At 49.0% G+C, this 21,039-nt stretch overlaps 1 protein-coding gene across 1 annotated transcript in view; it reads left to right on the forward strand.

Annotated features, from left to right (window-relative positions):
* Positions 1-21,039, forward strand: part of GALNT2 (polypeptide N-acetylgalactosaminyltransferase 2) — a 189,986-nt gene that overhangs the window by 87,939 nt on the left and 81,008 nt on the right. Inside the window, exon 9 of the mRNA XM_077751686.1 lies at positions 20,393-20,546. Coding sequence (XP_077607812.1) covers positions 20,393-20,546 — 154 coding nt within the window. The remainder of the gene's footprint in view (positions 1-20,392; positions 20,547-21,039) is intronic.

Here is a 21,039-nt window from a genome sequence, read left to right on the forward strand (position 1 = left end):
CCTAGCATTAGCTAGGACTTCTAGTATGATGTTGAAAAATGGTAAACATGCTTGCCGTATTATTTTTTATCTTGGAGAGCAAACACAAGTGGGAGTGAGGAGCCCCTCCCCTATGTGCTCTCTCTCTCAAAAATAATAAACTTAAGAAACAAAAGTTGGCATTTTACCATCACTTATTCCTTCTCTGATGTTCTTACTTTTTTCATGGAGATTCGAGTTTCTGCCCTGTATCATTTTCCTTCTCTCTGAAGAGCTCCTTTTAATATTTCTTGCAAGGCAGAGGTCTACTGGCAACAGATTGCCTCAGTTTCTCTTGCCTGAGAAAGTCTTTATTTCTCCTTCACTTAGGAAGATTATGTTCACAGGGTATAGAATTCTAGGTTGGCAATTTTTTCCCTCTCAAAACTAGATATTTCATTCCATTCTTTTCTTGCTTGCATGGTTTATGAGAAGTTGGATAGGATTCTAATCTTTGTTTCTTTGTTTCCTCCCAATTTCTTTCAAGATTTTTTTAAAGGGGCACCTGGCTGGCTCACTTGATAGAACATGCAACTCTTGATCTCAGGGTTGTGAGTTCAAGCCCCATGTTGGGTGCAGAGATTACTTAAAAATAAAATCTTTAAAAAAATAAAATTAAAATAAAAGCCATTAATTTTGACTTTTGTTGTTTGAATATGCTATGTCTAAGTGTAGTTTTTGGTTTTTTATGTTTTTTGTTATTTATCCTGCTTTGTATTTTCTGATCTTCCGGGAGCTGTGATCCAGTATCTGACATTAATGTGAAGAAATTCTCAGTCATTGTCACTTCACGTAAGTCTTTTATTTCTGCCTCTCTTTCTTCTCATTCTGGTAGTCCCATTATACATGTGTGTACACTTTTGGTAGTTACCCAACATTTCTTGGATACTGTGTTCTGATTTTTTTCAGTGTTTTTTTTTTTTTTTTAATCTCTGTCATATCTTCAAGCTCAGAGAGTCTTCTGTCAGCTGTGCCCAGTTTAGTGATGAGTCCATCAAAGCCACTCTTCATTTCAGTTACAGTGTTTTTGATCTCTAGTAATTCTTTATGATTCTTGACTAGAATTTTCATTTCTGCTTATGTTCTTCATTTGTCCTTCCATGTTGTCTCCTTTTTCCATTAGAGCTTTTAACATAATCATCGTAGTTGTTTTAAATTGCTGGTATATTATTTCCTACATCCCTGCCATATCTAAGTCTGTTTTGATCTTGCCTTATCTCTTCAAACTTTGTGTTTTGCCTCTTAGTATGCCTTGTAAGTGTTTCTTAAAAGCCAAGTGTGAAGTGCTGCATAAAAGGGACTCTAATAAATAGGGCTGTGGTGCTGTGGTGATAAGGTGAAGGGGGAGGGGAAGCCTTCTATAGTCAGTTGCTAGGTTTCGGTCTTTTAGTGAGCCTGTGCCCCTGGGCTGTGAACTTCACAGGTGCTTCTCAGTTTCTCTCCCACATAGGTGGGACAGGGCTGCTAGACTTGATTAAAATGAGTATTTCCCTTCCTCCATGCAGAAGGCTAGGGGCAGGCCGGAGTCAAGCATTTTCTTTTCTCCAGGTTGATTAGGTTCTGATAAACTCCCATGGGGTTAGGCTGTGGTAAAATCATTTATTTTATTTTATGTTATTTTATGTTATTTTTTATAAAGAGAGACAGAGCACCAGTGGGGGGAGAGGCAGAGAGAGAGGGAGACACAGAATCCAAAGCAGGCTCCAGGCTCTGAGCTGTCAGCACAGAGCTGGATGCGGGGCTTGAACTCACAAACTGTGAGCTCATGACCCAAGCCAAAGTCGGACACCCAACCGACTGAGCCACCCAGGCGCTCCAAATAGTTTCTCTTGAGGGCAGGCCTTGTTAAGAACAGAATGCCCTGGCATATTTCCAGAGGATCCTTTCTCCTCTCCTGCTGGAAGCCTGAAGGGGTCTGTCTTCCAGTATTCCAGTATATGAGAAACCTAGTTAAGCTCCTGAAAGTAAAAACTCACAGAGGTATGGGGGGCCACCTATGACTGATGCCCCTGGAGTTCTCATCTCTCAGGCTTGTCCACAGCGACCTCTAGCAGTTCATCCATCACAGTTCCGATTTTGCCACCCAGACAAGGTTCCTGCACAGATGTTGTGGTTCTCTGTAGTCACCTGTTGGGTATCTCCAGTTTTTAAGGAGACTTCTTCCATATCATCATTTTGGCTAGCTTTCTGTCTCACATAAGTTTTAAAAGCTTGTTATGCGCTCTGCACCTGTGAGTAATGCTATATTATAGGAGGCTCGTACATTGTCCAGGGGCTGGCCGTTCAGGAAGTGTTTTTTGAAGGGTGTCCCTTGGTCTCTCTTGTTGTGACTTTGGTTATTTTATTACCCTACTTGTAATGATGTTTTGGACTCTCCACCGTGTGTGCTTTGGTTTGTTCCTTGAAGTAGCCCTATGAGGGTGTCTTCCTAGTAGACTCTGTCTCCTTTTCTCTCAGACTCTTGAGGTTCAGAGTCCTTTGTCTTCAGCCCTTCTTTGTTTGAGAGGTGTGGGCAGGAAGTACGGAGCCCCCTAATTCTCCACCATGTTTTTTTCCAGGTCTCTCTAGTTTTTGGAGTAGTGGTTTACTCTATGATCTCACTTCCCTGAGGGAACTCAGAAGAGTTGATTTTTTGCCTTGTTCAGCTTAGGACAGAGTGATAACTTACAAGCTCTTCACGTGCTGGACCGGAAACTGGAAGTTGGCTCACGAAATTTTTACTTTGACAGTGACGGAGAGTTTGTATCTTCATGTTTCTTACTGAGGTTGGATAAGTATCGTTCCAGGGAGTGCAGGCCCTCCTTTGTCTACACCCTCCCCATTGTCCCAGTTGCACTAGAAATGAGCAGGTGTGTGTGAACACATTGGATGTATCTATTGGGCTGGCCCCCTCTCTTCTTCCCCAACTCCGGATTAGTCATGCAGCTCTGAGCCATGGCTCCTTCCTATGTAAAATAGGCATTTCCCACGCAGTTGAGAGCATCTGAATGGAATACTTGGCTAATAAGGATTTCTTTATTATAATAATAGGATATGCTTCTACTTTGCAGATTAATGAGAGACATCCTGTGGGTTGTCTTCCATGAAAACCAAGTGTTCTAATGGATTTTAAGACATATATAGGGGGGAGGCCATCTTTAGAGTGTATCTTAGATACTACTATTAAGAGTCATACTCTAGTTAAAATCAATTCAAGGTGGTATTGACCCTGGCTGTCATGTTTTTAGCTGTTATACAGTTGATTTTCTTCAGAGATTGGATAGGAATGTACTGACGGTCCCTTTTTCTTTGAGTTATTACCAATAACTTGGTTAAGGCGCTATGTCCTTTTATTTCACCAAAGAACTTTATCCTTTTTTGTTGTAACATTTTTTCTTGCTAAATCCACATACACATGAGATTTTCCATTAGACGTTCGTTTGCTCTGGCAGAAAAAACTATTTCCCACAAGCACGATGGGCACGGCCAGAATTTTGTGGTCGGCAAGGACCCACTGTTCACAGCGCTCTCCTCTGTGTCAAGTGGGTTGTTCAGAAACTCAGCTTCCTGTGTTCTAGGTGTTGGATATCTAGCAGTTGTAGACAGATGGGTGGGAGGAGGCAGCACGAAGCCAAATATAGGAGCCTGGTGTCTTCCAGCACAGCCACAAAACCCACGGACAGATGTAGGAACCAGATTCAAGATAGCAAGGATGCCCCCAGGCAACAGCCTCAACTTTTTTGACCAGACCTATTTGCAGAAATATTTTGAGTATAGATCTCCTTTGCTCCGTATATATTAAAATACTTGTAGATTAAACACGTATTACCACACTAATCTAGTGATACATTCCAGAGCATATTTTAAATTAAGATGTTATAAAGGATTCGGAAAGGTCTACTGTGTTTTTACCCCCAAAAACAGCCTGTGTGGCCCCACTATGGCGGCCACTGCCCTTGAGTCTGCCATGGCTTACAACAGCCCAGATTATTGTTTCAACTCAATTTCCCATCCCAGCCTACCCTACTTTTAGGCAGACTCTGGAATTTTCACTAAAGCCGGCTAGTCAAGTGGCCGTGGCAGAGGGGCGGCCGGGAGGCTGGGGTCGTGGCCATTGTTTTCTGGTGGAAGCTTGCTCTTCCACACTCAGCAGCAGGGCCATGGGGCTTGAGGAGCACAGACCAGCCTGTAGTCTGAGCCAGAGCGCAGTCCAGAAGGACTTTGTGACCGGTGTGCAGGACAGAACCGCTAATGTGAGCACCAGCAGCTGTATTTATAAAGAGCCCAGGTCTAGCGTTTGCCTGTTAGAGATCTGGGATTTCCTCCCCAAGTTCTTCGGTCAAAACCTGGTCCATGAAGAAGGTCTGAGAATTGGAGTGAGAGATCTGGTCAGCATCGTCTTTCAGTTCTGTTTATTTGGATCTCACTGTCCTCAGGAGAGACCGGGGATGGGGTGTGGGGGCAGTTGTGAAGCAGTCTGCTTCTGACCTCACCCAGGTCATGGTGGGCAGGAGTCCTGTCGAAGCTCCCTAAGGTCAAGGGTGACTCAGTGAATCGTGCATTTCCCTTCGTAGAATTGCTCCTGATCTGGGTCATGGGCAGCTCGAGGTCAGATTGGCTAAAGAAAGGAAGGAGTCGTTTGTTTTCTTTGCTTCCTGGGCGGGTTTCCTGGAGCCTCGCAGAGAAGGCCGCAGTCATGCTCGTGAGGAGAGTCCTGCCTCCTAGGAGGCCGCTGGCTTTGGGACATGTCCATTATTCGACAACTGCTTTCTAGAGGCTAAGGAGGAGCTGCGAGGTCCGTAACATCCTAAACGCGCTGGGATAGCACAGTCCCCGTCCTCTTTTCCAGTTTTTCTGGTCATTTATGAAATAGCGGCCACAGAAGAACTGGAATATTCTCTCTGTCCATGAGAGCTGTCCACGAGAAGCACGGGGCTCGAGGACAAGGACAGTGTCCTGAGCCAGGCATTGGGGCACTATGAGGTATTTGGTCTGAGACAAATAGTGAATATTTTACAGCTTCCTTTTCCTTATCTGGAAAATGGAGACACTTTCTCGCTCTGAGATCCCTTGACTCTGTTGTTTTCACTCTACCTTTCTGTTGCCTTCCAGTCTCTCTTCCCAGATTAGGATCACCAGTCGTACTGCCCTGGACATGGGGTAAGGATACGTCTCTTTGTGTTCCGCCACCCTCCTTCCAGATTTCAGGTCTGGAGCAGAAGGCCTTTGGTCCTTAGGTTCTGGGCCCCTACTTCCCTTTTGGCCGCTGAAGTTGCTTTTCAGTGCTGACTTTATTTTTTTCTTTCTTTCTTTTTTCTTTTTTTAAATGTCTTTATTTTTGAGAGAGAGAGAGAGAGAGAGAGAGTGTGTGTGAGCAGGGGAGGGGCAGAGAGAGAGGGAGACACAGAATCCAAAGCAGGCTCCAGGCTCTGAGCTGTCAGCACAGAGCCTGACATGGGGCTAAAACTCTAAAACCGCGAGACCATGACCTGAGCCGAAGTCAGACACTTAACTGATGGAACCACCCAGGCGTCCCTCAGTGCTGATTTTCAAAGTGTTCTTGCAAATAGAGTGTTTGTCAGGGTTTCTGTTTCTTGAAAGTTTATCTGATGGAGACGAACTTTATCTTTTGTTTCCCCACCCTGGGTGCAGAAAAGGCTTCTGTGGTTTGAAAAATGAGTCTTTCCCAGTAATTGCCCTCCTCAGTCCTCTGCTCTTGTGTCCTCAGCCTCTCTCCATCTGACTGATGAGACCAGTGGGCAGGATGGCCACGATCCAGGACAGTGAGGAACGGGCCGTCTGCAGGGCTCTCGCGCTTCAGATGTGGATGTGTCCTTTGGGAGTAGATTTTGGTTTTGCCTTTCAGAAACCTTGGTATCATTCTCGCGTTCGTTATAACCTCATGGGAGGGGGTGAGGCCTCGAGCGACATGGAGAGGGAGAGGGTGGGGAAAGGAGAATCCTAATTAGGGTTTGGGTTGTCTGGGAGGGGTCCTTCCCGGGTGTCTCCTCCGGCCCCCTCCCCAGCCCGCTGCTGCCTCATTATGTGAGATAGTTGATCTCTCAGAACAGAAATTGCTCGCGTTTACGCAAAGATGAATGACACGGGAGTGGCGAGATGTGTAATAGAACCCATGTCCCGGTGTGAATTGCCGCTGATGCTAATGGAAACGTTTGAGCTTCTCTACTCCCCACCTGCCCAAAGAAAGATGAGATGAACCACTTGTGTGTTTATCCAGCATTGCTGCCGAGTCGGGAGAAATGCTCTCCTGACCTCTTTTTCTCCTTCCGAGGGATTTAGTGCGTTCCAGCACTGTGCGTTCTTGAAAAAACTTGTGGTGAGATGCACATAGCATAACATTCGCCATCCCAGCTGTCTTTAAGTGTACAGCAGAGCGGCGCCAGGGACATTCACACGGTTGTGCGGCCATCAGTCACCCCCTTCCATCTCCAGAACTTTTCTCATTTTCTGAACTGAAACCCTGTCCCTGTGAAACACTAACGCCCATCCTCCCCACCCCATCCCCACCCCTGGCCCCTGGCAGCCGTTGCCCTACTGTCTGTCTCTTTGAACTCAACTCTTCCAGGTGCTTCAGGGAAGTGGAATCACACGGGGGGTGTCCCTGTGTAACTCGCGTGTTTCACTCGTGCAGTGTCCCCCCCAGGCTCATCCATGTTGTAGCCTGTGTCAGAGCTTTGCTCCTTACTTCTTATGACTGAACACCCTCCCCTCCGTATGTCTGTGCGCCGTGCGCCCTGCCAGCCACGTTGTGTGGGTAGTGCTGTGGGACAGCTAACCGCAGGTCTGCATGGTGTCATGGTGAGGAAAGTTAAGCGGCTGAGCATCCTTCAGGGAAGCATCTTTCTAGAAGCACACAATACAGGGCACCTGGGTGGCTCAGTTAGCTGGGCGTCCCACTCTTGATATCACCTCAGGTCGTGAGGATTGAGCCCCACGCCAGACTCCACACTGACAGTGTGGAACCTGCTTGGGATTCTCTCTCGCCCTCTCTCTCTCTCTCTGCCCCTTGCCCATCTCTCTTTCTCTCTCTTAAAATAAATAAATACGTTTATGTGAAAATTTAATTCAGATAAGCAAACATAAGAAGATTATTCACACAGAATTCTACCACCCCAAAATAACCACCGTTACTCTCCTACTGAGTGCTCCTCGGGACTCATCACGTTTCCACGCACGCTCCCCCACCTGACCAAGGTGAGCTGGCGTCTGCCCCCTCTCGGCTGTGCCCAGCCCAGCGACAGGAGGCCTGGAGCCCTAGACCCAATTTTGGAGTCAGCTCCTGGACCTCTTAGGGTTTCCTCTTGAGTTCTTACAAAACATTTGCAAGTCTGCTAGGGGAGTGACATTGCAGAGGCTTTGGAGGATTACCTGAGAGGCCTCCCCTCACGTGCCCCTCTCTCTCCATGGTAGCACCTCGGGGTTCTCCCTGAGTCTGTCCTGAGGAGACTTCCCCCCTCTCTCCTTCTCTTCCTCCTTCCCTCCCTCCTCCCTCCTTCCTCTTCCCTCGTCAGGGAGGGACAGGCCACAGGCAGCCCCTACCAGCTGGTTACATCGACATTTTTACACATGTGGCACCACGCTGTCCTTCACCTGTTTCTTCCTGGAATATTCCAGCACAAACACCTTTCCATGTCCATAAAGAGCCCCCTACAACATATTTAATGATGGCCACATACCCATCAGCATAAGCTCCTTGAACTTGTCCTGTATTGCAGGACATAGAAAGGGTTTCCGGCGAACATCTTTTGAGGCGAATCTTTATATGCCCTGAATTACTTCCTTGGAATAAATTCCTAAAACTAAAACCACAGGGTCAATGACAATGCATGTATTTAAGGATTTTTTCCATAGTAATCGCCAGATTGTCTTCCGGGGGACCCGTTTGCTTGCATCTTAGCCAACATTGAAAAACAAACCTTCTAACATCCTTTCCCCCCACCTTCCAACAAGTAAGACAGCAAAACTGAGGCCATAGATCAGGCTGCCAGCCAGAAGTGTGATAGAGCTTTTAAAGCAGAATGAGCTTAAGCTTTAATAGTAGAAGTAGAGCATCCAGAACAATCGGATGGCATCTCGTGCTCTGTGTGCTGACACACCGCACCTGAAGTATCTTTGTTCCATTCCGGGCATGGGGTTTTCTGAGACGTTCATAAGTTAGAGCAGGTCCAGATGATGGTGACTCAGACGGCGAGGGGGACGGAAGCAGCATCTGATGAGGAGCACTTAAAATAACTGGATGTTTTTACAGAAGGACCTAGAAGGGGAAAATGGAATCGTGATGTCCAAATATTTGGAAGGCAGCCATATAAAAGAGGCTGAAGACTAATTTTTTTTTTCTTTTTATTTGAGACTCCAGAGAGTGAAAGTTGCAGGCAAGCGATTTTTGTTATGGTATGAGGAAGCCTGTGTCAACAATTCCAGCTGTCTGATGAAACGGGCTCCTTTTTAAACAATGGTTTCCCTATCATTAGAAACTTGTAAGCTGTGGCTAGATGCTAGGGGTTTTCTTTTTTATTGTTATTAAGAAAATTTTTTTAATGTTTATTTTTGAGAGAGACAGAGCATGAGCAGGGGAGAGCCAGAGAGAGAGAAGGAGACACAGAATCCAAAGCAGGCTCCAGGCTCTGAGCTGTCAGCATAGAGCCCGATGTTGGGCTCGATCCCACAAGCTGTGAGATGATGACCAGAGCTGAATCAGATGCTTAACTGACCACGCCACCAGGCGCCCCTTTTATTATTTTTTTAAATGTTTATTTATTTATTTTTAAATGTTTGGTTTTTTTTTTATTTCTATGAGAGAGAGAGAGACCGTGAGCAGGGGAGGGTCAGANACCGAGCAAGAGCGGAGGAGGGGCAGAGAGAAAGGGAGGCACAGAATCCGAAGCAGGCTCCAGGCTCTGAGCTGCCAGCGCAGAGCCCAATGCGAGGCCCAAACCCACCAACCGTGAGATCATGACCTGAGCCGAAATCGGATGCTTAACTGACTGAGCCACCCAGGCGCACCAAATACTTATTTTGAGAGAGAGAGAGAGAGAGAGAGAGAGAGAGAGAGAGAGCATGAGCAGGGGAGGGGCAGAGAGAGAAAGAAGGAGGGGAGAGAGAGAATCCCAAGCAGGCTCCACACGATGTGAGGGCTCTAACTCATGAACCATGAGATCAACCTGAGCTTAAATCAAGGCAGACGCTTAACAGACTGAGCCACCTGGGCGCCCCCTAGAGGATAGAGGATTTAATGAAGAGATTTTCCCACACATGTAGAGAAATGTAATCCCTGGCTCCTTCTGACTCTAACCACATATGTTTTCAGCATTCAAGAGGGGCGTGCGTGGCCTCACCAGAGACTCCGTGACACCAGCAAGGGGGGCAGGGCTGGGGAAGACAATACCACAGCTGGCGCCACGTGCGAGGATGCTTGCCAGGGACAGCGGGCCTGCTTTGGGGGCTTTGCTTAAATTTCTTTAAAGCAAGTTGTCGGCCACAGTGGAAGGAACACAGAGTTGGGGGGGAAAGGCTGTGGTACCATCATTTTACACTTAAGTCCCCCAATTTGTAAAAGGGGAAGAGTAATAATAACACTACAGATTCTACCGGGTGATTGTGAGGTGAGATTGGGCCTGCGTGGTGGCTGTCCTGGGGTCACTGGTTAATAGACGCCCCCTCTCTCTGCTTCTATCATCGTGTATCAGCTTCAATTGTGTTCACTTCGATACCTGTACTAACATTCGGGATGAAACAGATGTTCAGGAGAGAGCATGTACAAGCTAAATTAATTATATTCAGACACTGTTGCATAGAAGAAGAATGAAGAGCTTCTATTTAAAATTAGGGGAAAAATTGGGGCACCTGGGTGGCTTAGTCGGTTAAACATCCGACTTTCGCTTAGGTCATGATCTCGCGGTTCGTGGGTTCAAGCCCCGCGTCGGGCTCTGTGCTGACTGCCAGCTCAGAGCCTGGAGCCTGTTTCAGTCTGTGACTCCCTCTCTCTCTGACCCTCCCCTGCTCACGCTGTCTCTCTCTCTCTTTCCTAGAAATAAATAAAACATTAAAAAATAAATAAATAAATAAATAAATAAATAAAATCAAATTAGGGGAAAAATCTACGAAGATACCTGCGTTTCAAGCCAGGAATAGACCTCATAGTTCAAAGCAAAACTGTGTCCCCATGTTTTTTTAGTTATTTTGATGGTGCAAATAAGTATATATATTTTTTCTTTTATAGTTGATTGTCAAGTTGGTTTCCATATAACACCCAGTGCTCATCCCCACAAGTGCCCTCCCCCATGCCCATCACCCCCTCCCTCTCCCCCACCCCCATCNCTTTTATAGTTGATTGTCAAGTTGGTTTCCATATAACACCCAGTGCTCATCCCCACAAGTGCCCTCCCCCATGCCCATCATCCCCCTTCCCCTCTCCCCCACCCTCCATCTGCCCTCAGTCTGTTCTCAGTATTTAAGAGTCTCTTATGGTTTGCCTCCTTCCCTCTCCTTAACTGTTTTTCCCCCTTCCCCTCCCCCACGGTCCTCTGTTAAGTTTCTCCTGATCCACATATGAGTGAAAACATATGGCATCTGTCCTTCTCTGCCTGACTTAACAAATCAGTATATTACAATATATTAAATAAGTTAAGAACATTTACCCTACAACAATTCTGATTTTTTTTCCTAATGTCTTCTTTAAGCAATTAAAGCACTTTTAATCCTCTTTGAATCTCCTGTTTATTCCATCCATAAAAATGCCTTGTGTAGGATTTCTTAGTCCAGGAGACGGTTCCTCCTGGGTGAGCAAAATGTCCTGTTCTACCAGCTACCCAGTGACAAATAAAAATAATGTATAATTTACACGTCGTTGCCATTGAAGTGGCTGTGTTTGTTTGTGATCCTGGCCCTGGCCCATTCTCCCCTTTCATGTTGTGGCATCGTGACCTCCTAGAGGAAACTATTAAGAATTTTTTTTTTCTTTTAAGCATAGTAAAATTGCATTCCATTTGAGATCAACCAGGAGGTTAAAATAAATCTGCGAGCTTTGTCCTTTGATTTAAAATACATTCTATTTCCCTTCTTGGCTGCTTTCCCGGAGGAGGCTGCTCTGTTTTACTCAGAGGAGCTTTCAGTTTGTTTAAGCCGTCCTTCCCGGGCAGGATGGGAGTGAGGCGCTCCCACCCAGCCAGGATATAGCGGCGCAGGATCCAGAAATCTCCCGCCACCTGAAGCCGCTGGCCTGGTGGGACCCCCCCCGGGCCGCGTCACTTCCCTCCCACCCCCCATACACCTGTGAGCGTAGGCANGTGTGTGTGTGTGTGTGTGTCCGTGTCCCTCAGCACTTGGGTTTTCTTACGTTTTGTGATATTAACCCTTTGAAAGTTCATGTTCATAGACTGACGTCGTTGTCGTTTCCTTAAACATGAGGCTTAGTGAAAAGAACTGGTAAGAAAGAAATGACTTTGTTTGGCAGTGTATTCTTTTAAGTTAAAATTAACCAGACGAGTTGTCCAAATGCAAGCCATTCCCTGGCCGTCAAAGTGTCTTTTCCAAAAGATCAGTTGTAGGGTCAGTTACTAGAAGCCTAGAACGAGCTTTCCTGCGGAGATGCTGTCCTGGGCGGCACGTAGGACCCCCGCACCAGCTGGAAGGGATCCCGACCTCAGGTCTCATAGCTCGGGGGGTCGCCCCATCCACAGCCTCCATCTGGGCCCCGTGGACCCTGTGTGGTTATGAAGACCAGCTGCTCTCTCTGCCTGCAGGGTGCCCTGCTGTCTTCCAGCATGGACTGGATTGCGGCATGTGTGGTGTGGGGGGCACTGCTGATCCTCAGCTAGGAAAACAAAGATTTGGAAACGTTAGAAGTCTCTCAGGAGGCTGCTTGTGGGGAGGGGGGTTAGGAGGGAGAGAAGAAACTCTGGGTTCAAGAAGCGTCAGACTACAGAGTTTGTTCTGTGAAGGAGGCAGGTGTAACAGAAGAATGTCCGTGGGCAGGTGTGACACGGAAGTCAGACGGGAAGAGAAAACGAAAGAAATGGTTGGGCCTGGGGTGTGTGTGGCCAGGAGCAGTGTGGTAATGGCTGGCACAGAGTGGGCACGTATGTGTCTTCTCACTCCCAACCCGAGGACAACTTCCCCACTGGGACCTTGAGCAGAGACTCGTCAGGGTCTGGTTTGTCCCTTCAGGTCCAGGCTCTTGTCCCGCAGGCGGTTGCCTCCGAGCCTCACTCTCTTCCGCCTCCGGACATTGTTTCTTGTGCTAGAAGGCAAGAAGGGGACGGTGCCCTTCAGCCAGCCCACACTGGGAGGCCTCGGGCGTCCATCCGAGGGTGCCCGGGGGCAGTGGGGGAGTGCTCTTCGCTTCTTCTTGCAGGTAGCTGGCCCTTCCCTGGACTGGCCTCCGCTCCCAGCATGTTTCCGGCTCCACCCATGATCCATGATCGTGGCAACAGGACCATCCAAGGCTGTAGGCGATGCCCAGGCTCTAGAAGGGCTTTGCCGGATAGTGCTTTGCATTATTCAACACGCACCGAGTGGCAGGTTTGAGGCTGGGCCCCTGCCTAGAAACAGAGAGGAAAAAAAGCAAACAAGTAAAGAGAGTGAGTGCAGGGTGCCCCGGGGCTGGGGGTGGGGGGTGGAGAGCAGAGCCAGCCCTGGCTTCACCCACCCTCTGTGCTCAGAACTAGGGCAGCAGGGAGAGAGTACAGAGCTGTCAGTTTCCATTCGGTTTCCGTCACCTTTATCCAGACGCCGATACTCCTTGAAAAGAGGGCACCAATGTGGTTAGGAGGGTATCGTGGGCTGAGCTGGGTGAAGAGGTGTGTGAGGACCCGTGGGCTGTCTGCAGAACCCACTCTGTAACTCATGGGGGGAAGGACAGGGCATACACGGTCATCTCTGTTTTCAGGGGTGGACTTGAGCTTCGCCCTTGGCGGGATTCGGAGTTACATTGTTTGAGGGTCAGGAGCATTTTCAAGGCCCTCTGGGAGCAGGTCTGTGGAAAAGCGGTGGCTGGAATGGAGTCATGTGTGAGGGAGAGGGAAGAGGCATGCCGTAGGACGAGGCCACAGCTGGGGATGCACGGGAGGGCCTCTGGGAGGTAGTGGCCACGTCGAGAAGCAGCCCTGCCTTGCAGTGTTAGAATGTCTCATTTGTAAGTCTATACTGGACATGAGCTCAGCGTGGATGGTGGAGGGCACAGTTTAGTAAGGGCTCACAGGTAGACTGTGGAGGGATGAGACTGGATGGGTATTGAGGTCTCAGCCATAGCAATGTAAGTACAGGGTGGCTCACTGGGGCCCTGGGCTCTGCTGTGGCTCCTCATTGAGGAGGCTGGTGATGCTGGAGTGACAGAGCAGGGCCACACACACTAGAGGTGAGCAGAGACCCTCACATTCAGGGTCCACGAGGGCCGGGCTTCAAGAAAAGATGTGCTTATGGGCACCCAGGACTCCTCCCCGGGTGCAGGCAGGATCTTCCTGAGTGAGGAATGGAGGGAGCAAGTGATTGTTGGGGGGGGGCGGGAATCATCCACTTCTTTACTCTGGAGGTTCCCCTTCTGAGCATCCATCCTTGTTCCTGTGGCCAGAGTCACATTCCTAGAGTGCAAATTGGATCGGCATTCATCGGTGCACAGTTTCTGCGCTCCCCAGAATGTGGAGAGTATAGTTGGAGCAGTGGAGCCAGAGTTGAGCCTCGGGGCTGGGCGCAGACTGGCCTTCGCCTCTCCCGTCACCCCTGTCTTCACGCCCCCTTCCCCCCATCCTGGTGTGTCTTCAGCACAGCCCTTCCATATCCGTTCACGCCTCAGACCCGTCCACATGCGCCTTCCCTGGGGCCTCTTCTGAGCCCCTTCCCCCTCGACTATAGACCCCTTGTCTGCATCACGGGTCGGCACACCTTTCCCACAGAGACTATGCATAGCTCGAGGGCAGAGGCTGCGTTCTGTTATGTATGCTTGCCCGCTCAGGGCTGGCGTCTTCTCTGTACTGGCCCGTTGCACCAGCCTGGGGAAGACAGAAGGCAGTGAATGTTTTCTCCAGAATTAAGAACTTCCTTACAGTGAGTGTGCCCAAAATAGAATGGCTGTCTTGTGAAGTGAGTGGATCCCCAGGACTGCAGATGTTAGCAGGAACAAAATGCCGAGATGCCCCTTAAAAGAGAGTCTTTACGGGGCCCCTGGGTGGCTCCGTTGGTTAAGCCTCTGGCTCTTGATTTCCACTTAGGCCATGATTCCCCAGGTTATGAGATCGAGCCTCACACTCAGTGTGGAGCCTCCTTGGGATTCTCTGTTTCTCCCTCTCTCTCTCTCTCTCTCTCTCTCTCTCTCTCTCTCTCTCTCTCTCTCTGCCCCTCTCCCGGACCTGAACTCTCTTTCTCTCTCTCAAGAAAAAAAAGAAAAAAGAGTCTTCCAGCTGTAAGATGTGACCTGGGGGCTCTGGGACTCCACAGGAAACAAGAAGGTAGAAATGGGGCTGGAAACCCACCCCTACCCGGTCCCGTGCACACATGGCCTCCACAGGGTGACCCTCTCCCTCACTCCCTTTCCCCTTTTGAGCAGAAGGGTAGCATCTACATCTGCACCTGGCCTCGGGGGGGGGGGGGCAGGACAGAGGGTGAAGGGCACCACCCCGAGGAATGGGAGAGAGGCTGAGCGCTATGCTTCCTGTCTCTGTCCCTGGGATACCTCACCTAAGAAATTCAGAAGCCACTGAAGTGAGACACTGAGAGGCCTCACTGATCACGATGTGACTGACAGTAAGACAGATATGATCTGAGAATAGGCCACCAGGCCTTCCATGTTCCTGACCGTTCTTTCCACCACTAACAGACACTCTTTCCTCCCTCCTCCCCTGCCCCACCTTTGAAATGTGATGGTATCACATTGTCCCTCTGCCTGAAGCAAGCAGGGAATGACATTGTGTTTCTTATTTTTTCCACGTGTTTCCTGGGTACAGCAGTTGGGGATGGAAGGATAGAGGTGCAGACATGGGTGACCTTGGCCACGGGCCCCCTTCTCCCTAAGGTCAAAGGCAGAAGGTGCTCGCGGGCAGCAGGGAGCTGTGGACTCTGCTCGCCTGTGTGTTCCGGCCTGTGCTCACCTGGGCAAGGTGCTCACAGGAGCCTCGGAAGACGAGGGTCCCCTGCGGTACTTCCCACTCATTTCCCAGGGTCAGCTGCAGAGGTGAGACACCCCCCAGGAGGGGCAAGGCAGGCTGAGCAGCTCCCAGAGACCCTCCCAAGCAAGGAGGCTAAACCCACAAAGCGGAGGTAATTGTGTTTGTGTTTAGCCAGTTCTGTGTATTAAGTCAGTTCATTTTGTACAGTAGTCAGTGGCTTAGGCATTCTTACCGCCGTCATTACTGTTATTTCCACCACAACTTAAGACGCAGAATGTTCTGATTGCATACAGACTAGAGGCTCAGGAAGGATGGGTGAGCTGAACTCAGGCCTGGAGCCTCTGCCCATGTTCCGTGGACGCTGGCTGTGGGGCCCCCAAGGCCCATCCGTGACCCGGGCATTGACATGGGACCACTTGTTAACCCCGCGTCCTGTTTCTCTGCACTGTGACCCGTGATCTGATGGCGGGCTTGAGAGGGCAGCGCTGTCAGCAGACAAATGGAAAAAGCCACCCCCATCCGGCAGGGGTGGAGAACGCTTCTCAGATGTGGTGTCAGGACAGTGATACCAGCCTTGAGAGCCAGTAGGAGACTGGGTTCTTCCGAGCAGCGTGCAGGATTTGGGGTGCTTTTTTACGATCAGTCTTAGGTGCCTTAGACCCAGGTGGAGACCATCTGTAGGGTGGACATATCTCCGTGCGTGCGGTGCCGTCGGGTGCTGGGGTCTGTTGCTGAGAAATAAACAGGAGGTGTGGCCCGAGGCTGAGGAACTCATTCCCAGTCCTGCTGGGGAGGGGGTTGTGTGTGCCTGGGGCAGGTGGTTGCGGGGGGATAAACCAGAAGATCCTGCTTCTCAGAGGAGCTTGACCTTGAAGGGCGGGGAAAGCTTGGGCCAGCTGTGTGTGTTCACAGAGGGGACAGGGGACCCAGGGAGGCTGCCTGAGGGCTGGGCTAGAATTGGGTGGGGATCCTCACCCAGCCCCGTAAGGCAGGGCAAGATCGCAGACCGGTGGCTTGTCCTGCTTGTGCAGTCATGATCCGGAAGAGTCCATGTGACAGAAACCTAGGTTTCCACACTCATGGGGCCACATGATTCCCCCTTTTAAGAGAAGTCTGTCTTCTAGAAATTGATTTCTTAAATATTCTCATAACTCACTTAATAAGCACACAGTTTTCCCAGGCCTTCTTAGGATGATGCCCACCGTCCCCTCTTGTGTTCTTTAATTGCAGGTGGTTTTCCATCATCTTTGGGGATGAAGCTGCTTTCTGGCTTCTCCTGTGAAGTTGTTGTTGTTGTTGTTAATTTCAGAGAGAATGCAAGCAAGCACTAGCAGAGAAGGGGGCAGAGAGGGAGAGAGAAAGAATCTTAAGCAGATTCAACACTCAGCACAGAGCCCGATGCAGGCCTCAATCCCACGACTTTGGGATCATGAGCTGAAATCGAGAGTCAGATGCTCAACCGACTGAGCCACCCAGGCGCCCCCTTCTCTTGTAACGTTTTATATCTTTGGGGCATTTCATGTCCTCTGCTTCTGCCTAGCCAAATTCACTGTCTGTAGGTTTCCATGTATTTTTTTTTTTTCTGTTTTCTAAAGCTCTTAATTTCCAAAGCACTTTCTAGACATTTTAAAGTGAAAGAAGTACAAGATGATTTATGAATGACATTTTTTAAAAGTCAAGCTATTCAGACATTACACCTGTTCTTTTGACTGTTAGCCTCCAACCTGTAACTTAGGTCCAGCCTGTTCCGTTGTGTCTGCGTCTGGCCTCTTCTCCTGATTCCCGGGCTTGGACGGGGCCTGCGTGCCCTCTGAGAACTGCTCTCTCTTTTTCCTGCCTGTGCCTCCTTTGCTCCACCCTAGGAATTCTATATCATACAGAACTGACTTCTGTGATGGTTCTTTAGCCCAGTGTTTTCCAAATTATGGGTTGTGGCCCATTATTCGAGTGTGAAGCCAATTTTGTAGCGCAGCCATGTAAGAAAAGCAGGGTAGAAGAGATCTGTTCACGCATAGGAAAGGGTGAAACCTTCATTTCAATTGTGTGCTTATGTATGTTCATATCATGACCTCTGGGACATGATAGGAAATGTGTGTCAAAGTCAAGTGTGTTTGAGAGTCCCTGCTGTATTCCAGCATATTGCTGAACTTTTATGAAAGAAAAACCGGTTATAACCTGTCTCCAGGAAGAAGATGTTTCCAAGTCAGAAGGAGTGAGTGTGGGCGGCCTCTGAGTGGGTTCCTGCAGTCTCGGGGGATGGCTGCTCCTGCATTACTCCTCCTCATTATTCAGTTCTCAGTTCACACATTCCTTCCCCGGGGGAAGCCTTCTCTGCTCCCCGTCTACATCCGTTTCCTCTGGTAGGTGCCTCCATCAAACTATGTTTCTTACCATCAGACCACCTAGCTCAGTTTTTAACAACACCGTGATTAGTACATTTTATTATTATCTGTCTCCCTCCATCCCCTAGAACATGACCTCCACTGGGCCAGCATCAGGTCTGTTTTTGCTCACTGTGCCTGCAAGAGCCAACACAATGCCTAGCGTATCGTCCACACTTCATACACACCAATGGCTTGGGGCCAAGTCCCCACAGTCAACTGAAATCAGGGACCCCGTAAAACCCTCTGCTCTACTCTTGTCTTTTCCAGAAAGGGGGTGGGGTCTGCCAGCACAAGGAGATCTACAGGTGGGATTGAAGCCCCCGGAGCTCAGCAGAGGCCTTGCCCCACACAGGGCAAGAGTGAGCTGACCCTGGGGCACCTGGGTGGCTCAGTCGGTTAAGCATCCGACTTTGGCTCAGGTCATGATCTCACAGTTCATGGGTTCGAGCCCCGCATCGGGCTCTGTGCTGACAGCTAGATCAGAGCCTGGAGCCTGCTTCGGATTCTGTGTCTTCTTCTCTCTCTGACCCTTCCCTGCTCATGCTGTCTCTCTCTCAGAAATAAATTTTAAAAAATTAAAAAAAAAAGTGAGCTGACCCCCCTTCCTACTCTCCCCAGTGCTCCAGGTGAGGATCATAGAGAGCATAAGCAGAGTGGCACATCAGACAAACCATCTTTTGGGGGACGGTCTCTTCTCTGGCTGTGGCTGGGGCTCCCCAGTTCCTGGTTCCTCGTTGTGGTAAAGAGTATTGAGGCCATTGAACATTAGTTGGAACCAGCTCATTTGGATTCCGTAGTTAAGTGCTGCAGATAATGATCTTTGCTGAGGCTCTGATTTGTGTTAGTGTGAGCACAGATGGGTGGTTTCTTCTTCCCTATCCTCAAGAGTCTGTGAGGGTGAAGGCAGAAAGCTGGGGAAAGAGGAGAATCAATAAGTATTTCTAGGGTTGCCTTCGCATGAAAGACACGTTTCCAAAAAAACGTTTTCTTTTCAGTGGGAGACGATGCTGACACTCTGGCTGGCTCTCACAGCCAGATACTTATGTGGGAAACAGCATCATCCTAGCCAGGGAGCTCGTGAGTTTTGAAACTGCTTTTCCATTTGAGAGACTGGACCTCTGTGACCCCAAGCCTCATTTCCACGGCAACCAGCTGTGATGAGATGGCGGTTTTGACCTTGCAGGCCAATTTGCAAGAAGAATCAGATGAGCTTTTAGATAGAAAATTTACTCTATGGCCTCTAACAAATCTCATATAACCGAATCTCAGTTTCCTCATCTCTGAACTAGAGAAGGAAATAGGACGGTCCGTTGATTCTATGCAGAGAGATCCATGTTGGAAAAGCACATATGTAGGTATTGGTGATTTTAACTGAACGACCCAGCGTCTGAGTGAGGCGGAAGAGCTATTGCCCGCACACACTTGCCTGTTCTGCGTAGCTGTCTACAGGCCTGCTCTCACGTCTCTGACCAGCACCTCACTCTTTGTTAAACTGGCTTCCTGGCTTGTCCTGAATTGGGTAGTTCACTGCACCCCAGGGCCTTTGCACTGCAGTTCCTGGAACATTTTCCTTTGCTGTTCCCAGAGGGCTACGTGGCCCACTTTCTCCCTTTATCTGGGTGTCTACTCAGACATTAGAGCCCCTATCAGACACCTCACAGAAAACAACCCCAGAATTACTTGCCCCTTAAATCTTTTTCTTCAAAGCACTGTGACCATTTGGAATTTCATAAGCTTTGTAGGGACAGGTTTGTTATTACTTTTCTTCTTTCCTTTCCCTTTCTTTCTTTCTTTCTTTTTTTTTTTTTTTTGAGTTTGGTTTGAGTTTGCTACACCTACCAAACTGGCACTTAGTGGGCCATTCAGTCCTCATAAGAAGAAACCTTTCTTCATTGTTTTCAATTATCAATCCTTAGGAAACTCTATTTCAAAGAATAAAAAAACCTGCCTAAGGTCATAAAGGTAGCAAGTAGCAGACAGGGGTCTCAAGCCAGGGTGAACGTCAAGTCCTGAATTTTCTCTCGTCCTTGGGTCTGTCTTTCCTTTGAGCACTGATGCCTTTGCTGTTTCTCGGGCTCGGCCTTCGTGATGCCCAGGCTAGTCCAGCCTCACCCCAGCCCGCAGCGCTCTTTCCTCTAGATCCCAGCTGCAGCTGACACTGCCCCCACCCCAGATCCCGGTAAAAACTCCCTGCTCCGATGTCGTGTTCTTGGAGAACCTCGTGCTTGGCCTTCTAGAGCGGCAGCAGCCAATCTGATCATGAGTTGAGGCTGATGCACATGTGGACAGGCCGGGTCACCTTGGCTCCATCCCTCTTGAAGCATGTGCTAGGAGGTGTCTGTGGTAGAAATGGTTCCGCTCACCTCCTTGTGGGGTCAGACCGACATCACCTTCGAGAAGAATCCCTGAGAGAGTCTCACCGAGGGACATTTTGATAGTCTATTCTTTGAGGGTGTTATTTTATGTTGAAACATTTATTTTTGTGTGACCCGATGTAACTGGACAGAATAACCTTGCGTTTAATGTGGACGTTATCTTTTCTACCGTATCTGGGATGCTTTTCGGCATCACCATAATCCCTGGGAAGGTGGGATGAGCAACTAATAGTCTCCTTTCTCAGCAAGCGTGTGTGGGTGGAACTGTGCTTACAGACACGTTGGCTGGCAGAGGATATTGTCCACTAGACGACACCGAGGTCCAAGACTTGTTGCAGACTAGAAGCATTTCCAGTCTATGGACGTGATAATGATGCTTGGGCTGCTTCGGCTAGTTTGGTGATGAAAATCGCTGTAAGAGGAAGCCATGGGCTTTTGGTAACACCGTGAATGTGTTGTGTGCTGGACTGTGCTCTCTTCCCCCCCATCCCTCACCTCTGTCTGCTCTTTCTTCCAGGAAAAGTGCGGTGGCGGGACTTTAACCAGGAAGCTTACGTTGGGGGGACGATGGTCCGCTCCGGACAGGACCCCTATGCCCGCAACAAATTCAACCAAGTGGAAAGCGATAAGCTGCGGATGGACAGAGCCATACCTGACACCAGACATGACCAGTAAGTACTAAGCCAGGTGTCGGTCTGGGGCCTCCACTTGCCGTCCCACAACCCAGTAAGAAGCTTTGACTGTGACGCATTTTTCTGTTACTCTGGGGCACTGGACGTGTGTTGTGTGTTTACGGGGCGGTAAAACTTGGAGAAGGTCTGAGGCACCTGGCAATCGAGCTCCACTCACTGAAAGTGACGGGCCCCCTTGGGATTGGATTCTAGTCTTTTGGATGCCCCGAGGCAGTATCTGGAGGCTGAGGGTGGCTGGCCAGAGGGTGGGGGTCAGCAAGAGAAATGTGTGTGACTGGTTACTTGTCCTTTCTCAAACCATCCCCAAACACACGTAATTTGCCATTGGTCACAGCGTCATTAGAAGGAAGGAAATCTGAATTCTTGCTTTATCAGGACAGCTTCACTCAGGAATGTCCTAGAGACTAGAAAGGGGAAAGAAACAAGCCTGCAGGGCAGATGTGAAACTGAGCTGAAGCACAGAGACGGGGGG

This window comes from Crocuta crocuta, unplaced genomic scaffold, assembly GCF_008692635.1.
Source record: "Crocuta crocuta isolate KB4526 unplaced genomic scaffold, BGI_CrCroc_1.0 scaffold59, whole genome shotgun sequence".
Taxonomy (NCBI): domain Eukaryota; kingdom Metazoa; phylum Chordata; class Mammalia; order Carnivora; family Hyaenidae; genus Crocuta; species Crocuta crocuta.